Below are 6,575 nucleotides of genomic sequence, written 5' to 3' on the forward strand. Positions count from 1 at the left end.
GCGTAGGACATTAGTGGGGATGTGAAATGCAAAATAAAAAAAATACTAGAGTTTGCCTTGACGAAGAATTAAAAGTAAAGAACTTACAGAATATTCTAGAATATATATATATATATATATATATATATATATATATATATATATGGTTGCTTCATTTACCCCTGTTCACAATCTATATCTGTAACAGAAAAAAGGGTATGTTTATCTACAACAGATGACCCTTGAGGGGGGGAAAAATGCTGAAGACAAAAGAAATCTATATTATTAGTAACTCCAGCCACAGGCGACGTCACAGAACAAACTCATTGCAAGAGAAAAAAACATTTCTAAATATCATTCAAGTTATCTCCTGACATTCAGCACCTTTCCACGACTGCGACTTGTCGTATTCTCTCGTGCCAATTTTCTCATCATTCCATGCCACTGGACCCTGTTTTCTGGCCAGTGCTGTGTGTTTTTCCCCTCCAGGGGCGGAGCAAAGGCGGGGCTTGTGCTCCCAATATCATTCATCCCAAACCCATTTATCTTTCTTCTTGGGGAAAGGTTTTTATCGCCTGCCACAATCTGTTTGGGTTTGTTAGCCTTTCCAGTGTCCAGCTGTTGGTTTCTCACATCAGTCGTTTTTTATCGAGTTATCCTATGTGATGTTTATGACATTTTTGTAAAATCACCAATGACACCCTGCAGAGATCATTTTATTTTAAAGCAATTCCGTTGAGGCCGTAGCTCTTCGGGTAAAGAGGAAGAAAAACGGCACATTCTTTGAAAACTAGTCCTTTTCTGTGTTGTTATGGATGAACCCACCATAGGAACACAAGACGTCGTAAAAACTGACAAGGGATGGAGTTTTAGGATTTGCAGCACTATTTAAATGCTGAGAATTCACCTAAAAGAGGGCACAAAGGACCGATTTGTATCAGTTTTCATCCTAATTAAAGCAATGCAAGTCAAAAAGGTAAAACAATGTTTGTGTACGGGTACTTGCCATAGCCACCAGCCTGAATGGGCGTCTTGGGGGAAGCGCAAGCGTACAGGCTGAAGTCCTCTGTCTGGAATCCAGCGCGGTTAAGGGACGGTTCAGAAGCGCTGCGGTGGATCTTGGGCAGAGAGTGTGCCAATAACTCAATAGAGGCCAGGATCTGCCATAAATAAATAATATATTAAAATAAATATATGTTAACTATATACATTATATATAATATGTAATATATATATTAAATGTTCTTCCCCCTGCTTTATTGAAAACATACCTTTCTGTGTACGGTTACAGCCATAATACATATCAATTTTACTACCACTACTACTATATATATATATATATTTTTTTTTTTTTGGATTTAAAAACAAATCAAACTAATTCAAAGTCAAAGCTGCATTCTGTTAATGCCACTCTGATGCCATCTTGTGGCAACATTCCTTAACATAAATCTGCATGGCCTTGACAAATGGCAGGCAAAATGGAGAAAGCAGACATTTGACAGGTGTTCACAAAATTACCTGAGGGAAAAGAGGTCTCTCCTCTCGCTTTTTCTTCAGACAATCTGCCATAAGTCTCTTCATGGCCTTGGGACAATTACTGCGCACTTTGCTCAGGTCAGGAGCCAGGTAACCCCGTCCAACCATGAAGATAATCTGGATAAGGAAAGATATGCACAATAATTTCTGCAATATACAGATACTGGCAGTAATTTTTCAGGGTACAGATCTGATTTAAGTCATATACATACTTTTTACTAGTACATTACACATATAGTCATCATCTGAATTATGTGATAGGTTCACCCAAAATACACTGCTAAGAGGTTCACCTGGTCTCTGTTGTTGATGTTAGAATAAGGTAGAGCCCCTGACATGAGCTCATAGAGCACAATACCAAACGCGTAGACATCTGACTGGAAACTGTATGGGTTTTTATCCTGCAGTCTGATTACCTCTGGAGCCTGAAGCAGACCAATGAGTCAGTCGAGATGCAAATGTCAGTACAGAAGAAACACTCAAATATAGTTAAGACATGTTCCTTCACTCACCATCCACAAGATAGAGCCAGAAAGCTGCTCAAACTGGTGTGAGCCACTCCAGCGGGATTTCACTGTAGCCAGACCGAAATCACCAATCTTTACTGTTAGGTCCTCATGCAAAAAGATATCTAGGGAGGTGGTGTTAAGGCTAAGAGCATGTGGATGCACACGTGTATCAATACCTACCTAAAAAAACGATCAATTTATTGATTTTTTATATTTCTCATAATAATCAATGTTTTACAAAGGATACTGTTACTCTTCAGATCTCTATGGATTATGGACTTGGCGTGTAGATAGCTGTGGGTAAAATGATTTACAAGTGTTAAATTCATGCATGATAACCTGAGCAATTGAGTATCATAATGTCAGCAGGTTTCACGCTTTCTATTCAAGCCAGAAGTCTAAATGGATTCTTTATTGTTAAACATTACATTGCTATAGTAATTTTTCTCTAAAAACTTTTGAGTGTCTCTCACTCCATGCCCTGAGCTGTCTGACGGGCAATGTCAATCAGCTTGATCATCTCAAACTTGGTCTCGATGATGTGCAGGTGGTGGTAGAGACTCGAGCCTTCACACCACTGTGTAACGATAGCCAGCTGGGGTTTGGTGGTGTAGCCCATGAAGAGCAGGATATTCACATGCCGGGTTTTCCTGTGGGAGAGAACGAATTTTCAGTAAGCTTTGACAGAACATGAGACTTAACATTTAATGACACAAAATCAAAGGTTTATAAATAAGTGACCTGGGTAATTTTCATTGTTTCAAAGTTTCATTGCTTAATTTCAAAAAGAATTGGCAGGACACTATCAATTAACAAGGATAGAAAACTCTTAATACAATAAAGTCAGTGGTCAGTGAAAGGATGTGCTTAGCCCTTATGATGATAAGTCAATCTTAGGAGGTCAAATTAAATATTATATGAGATTTCATTTTATTATCTTGTACTGTTTTATATTTAATTTAATGGTTTAATTGAATTATTTACATTTTTATAATTTAATATATAACATTTAATTTTTTCAACCTTGTAACCAACAATTGGGATCTTTTAAACCTCTTGATTATTTTCATCCAATAAAAATTAAATTAAATAAACAATGAGGTCAAATTTAATATTATATGAGATTTGTTTTCATTATATTATATTTAATATTAATAGTTTAATTTATGTGTTTTTGCAACCTGGTTACTAACAATTGGGATAGCTTAAAACCTTTTGGATTATTTTCTTCCAACAAAAATTAAATAAATAAAAAAGTTATAAATTAGTACAAATGTATGAATTAACAAATTAAATATTATGATATTTTATTATTTAATAGTTGATTTTTGCAACCCTGTTGCCAATAATTGGGGTAATTTAAACCCCTTTAGATTATTTATTTTCCAATAAAAATTTAATAAATAAATGTATAAAATAAAATAATAATAATAGACACTTGAAAAAAGCAATGGTATTGGGAATTTAAAAACAAAAAACTATACTGCTTAACCACTACCTAAAACCTACAGTTTGGACAGACACCATCTCTGTTTTGAAATCATGAGCAATTTTAGGCTTTATCTTACCGGAGGACACCCACTTCATTCTTAAAGGCCTGTAGCTGCTGTGGAGTGGGGGCTGTGACATTCAACATCTTTACCGCCACATCACCTATGAGGAAGAGGAAGACGCACATTTAGCCTGTTCTGTACATTCCTTTTTAATCTGAAGACCAAAACTCTTTCACAGGACCTACCGTGCCACTTCCCCTTGTAGACTGTTCCAAAAGAGCCAGATCCTATCCGCTGTCCCAGGGTGATCTGACCTTCTGGGATCTCCCAATCATCGCTTGAGTCCCGTCGACCCAGGGTTTTCTAAATATTAGACAAAATAAATGTCAAAAACCATCTCGAATGACCTTTGACCTAGACTATAAGTGCCAAGTTCAAGAGATCTTCACCATTTTATTGCGGTCCTCAGATGAAGACGATGGCTTCCGCTCTCTCGGTTGGCAGGGTGATTTCGACACCTTCACATTGGGCAGGGAACCAGGCAGGGAGGCAGGAGGTGTGGCCGACAGGCCTGTTGTGGAGCCTGGCATTACGAGAGGTTAAGAAACAAAATAAAGTTACTTCAACTGGAAATATGGGAGTCAAAGAAGAGAGAGACAGTAAGAGGGGAAGGAGACAGAAGGAAAAGAATAAAATCTTAGAGAGTCACACAGGAGAGAGAAAGAGAGGAAAGGGTTATGTCACAGCCCACGCAGTGTGAAATAAAGAACTGTGAGTGATGTATGCCTCTCTAATGAAGTATACTATCAAATCTCTTTCCCAATGGAAAAATCAAAAAGTACCCCAAAAATGTGTCACATATATCTGTATGCAAAAGTACTGTAAGTAAGGATTAAAACTAATAATTCTGGTCTGTACCAGTGTGTTATTGTTAACTAAACTTAATAAAATTGTTTTTATTAAAGGGGTCATATGATGCGATTTCAATTTTTCCTTTCTCTTTGGAGTGTTACAAGCTCTTGGTGCATAATGAAGATCTGTAAAGTTGCAAACATTAAAGTCTCAAAACCAAAGAGATATTCTTTATAAAAGTTCAGAGTTAACCATGCCTACCTAAAACGCTCATTCTAACACGCCCCCACATACCTACGTCACGATCTGGGAAGATTTGCATAACGCCACCCAAATGTTCACGCAAAGAAATAAGGCGTAACTTTTATTCTCGCTGTAGTATTGTTGCCGCTGCAGCCGTGTCGTGAAGGCGCTGTGTGCTTCATTGTGAAAGCGAAACTACTTTGTTTGGTCTTCCAAAAGAGGACGATATCCGCTTCGTCATGCCTAGAGCTGATCCGTGCTGGTCGCTGAGGAAATAGATCAACTTTCACCGTGGACAAAGCCAGCCCGCTCAGCTCACTCTATCCCAGCCTCAGCGCACGCTAAGCTGGGGCTTCCCCTCACGCTAGGCCGCTGTGTTTTTCGTTGCCACTGATGATTCAAATGCGAGTTTTGGGCAGTAGAGTAGCACTTGTTGTTTGTCATTTCTCTGATCACAAATTCAGACAAAGATTTATGTTTACGCGGCGCGATGCAATGCAACGCAATGTGTAAAAAGACAGTATAAGTCATTATAATCAGTAATTATGTCCCCACTGGATGCAACAAATGCCTTGTTTATAATGGGTTTTCATGTTTTTGTCTCGTCGCTCCGGCCGGGACACGGCATCAACAGTATGTGAGGGGCGTAACATTTCTGTCTCACGCTTGAGGTATTCGGCCAATCACAACGCATTGGATAGCTGGCCAATCACAGCACACCTCGCTTTTCAGCGATTTTGTAAAAATCGACACGTTTCAAAAAGGCGGGGCATAGAGGAGAAACAATAATGTACAGTATGTGGAAAATAATGTGTTTTTTTAACCTTAAACCGCATAAACACATTTCATTACACGAAATACACAAAATAATGTTCTTTTTAGCAGCATCATATGACCCCTTTAAGTGAAATAAAATAACTATTAGATGAAAATTGTGACCTTAAAATTTTTTTTTAAATTATGAAAATTAGAAATGTTGCCTTGACAACTAACTGACATAAAATAAGTGTAAGTACTGCAGTTACTAAAACTGAAAAAAAATTTTTTTAAATCGAAACACTAACTAAAATGACAAAAGCACATACAATTACTAAGTGTAAAAACTTACACTGAAAATGACAATTAAAGCGAATTCAAAATATTAATAATACTATAATATAAATATAAATAATATTTACATAATATAATTAGAAATGAGAAATAATCATAAAATAACACTGTCTGATACAATTAAGCCGATATTTTTTTACGTTATGGTCAATAACTATTAAATAGCAACATTCAATACTATTTTTTCTAAACTAATAATAATAATTATTATTATTATTATTATTATTATGCAGGATGCAAGTGAATTCAGGCATCACAATATGAATGAGTATTCATTTTGAGATTTACTAAAGATTCCTTTACTGTTATAAAATTATTTGTGTTTTTAAAGATGAACAGTGTTAGACAATGGCAAAATATGATCTGAATATAATATATATTCAATATACTAACTGAATTATTATCATTTAAAGGGGGGGGGGGGGGACTGTACGTCTGAAATATCTGAGTGACATATGTGCCATTTTTTGCCTTAGTGAGTTTGTAGTGTACTGAGGAGTTAAGGAAAAGTGACTGCAGCTCATCAAACGTCAGTGAAAACGTGGCAAAGAAAGTGAGAATTTAAGGAGTGAAATATGTCAACAAAACACACAAGGTGGAAGACAAACACAGACAGACAGACAAGCAAAAGACAAGACAATGTGTGGGACACAGCCACGCAAGAAGGCCAAGCTACCTCTGTATACTGGCTCAGGCTCAAAATCAAAGACAATGTCATTTGGGTGGGAGGACAGAAGGGGGCTTGAGGTCCGTGTTCGGTTCTTCCTCAAGCAGCGGGCTGGGTGTTGCGAGGGGGCTGCAGGGGGGAGAGAGACAGACACGGAATCACTGGCCCCCGAAGCTCAGGTGCACT

At 37.4% G+C, this 6,575-nt stretch overlaps 1 protein-coding gene across 3 annotated transcripts in view; it reads right to left on the reverse strand.

Moving 5' to 3' along the window:
- Window positions 1-139: 139 nt before the first annotated feature.
- LOC107594271 (serine/threonine-protein kinase B-raf) overlaps window positions 140-6,575 on the reverse strand; it is a 21,064-nt gene continuing 14,628 nt past the window's right edge. For all 3 annotated transcript variants that reach the window (XM_016285387.1, XM_016286130.1, XM_016284637.1), the window contains 10 exons: window positions 3,967-4,100; window positions 3,763-3,880; window positions 3,593-3,677; window positions 2,498-2,674; window positions 2,272-2,318; window positions 2,028-2,146; window positions 1,809-1,940; window positions 1,498-1,632; window positions 986-1,139; window positions 140-886 (listed from right to left, as the gene is read on the reverse strand). In XM_016285387.1, the coding sequence (XP_016140873.1) occupies window positions 864-886; window positions 986-1,139; window positions 1,498-1,632; window positions 1,809-1,940; window positions 2,028-2,146; window positions 2,272-2,318; window positions 2,498-2,674; window positions 3,593-3,677; window positions 3,763-3,880; window positions 3,967-4,100 (1,124 nt within the window). In that variant the 3' untranslated portion in view covers window positions 140-863. The remainder of the gene's footprint in view (window positions 887-985; window positions 1,140-1,497; window positions 1,633-1,808; window positions 1,941-2,027; window positions 2,147-2,271; window positions 2,319-2,497; window positions 2,675-3,592; window positions 3,678-3,762; window positions 3,881-3,966; window positions 4,101-6,575) is intronic.

Source organism: Sinocyclocheilus grahami, unplaced genomic scaffold (genome assembly GCF_001515645.1).
Source record: "Sinocyclocheilus grahami isolate Dianchi unplaced genomic scaffold, SAMN03320097.WGS_v1.1 scaffold1.1, whole genome shotgun sequence".
NCBI lineage: Eukaryota > Metazoa > Chordata > Actinopteri > Cypriniformes > Cyprinidae > Sinocyclocheilus > Sinocyclocheilus grahami.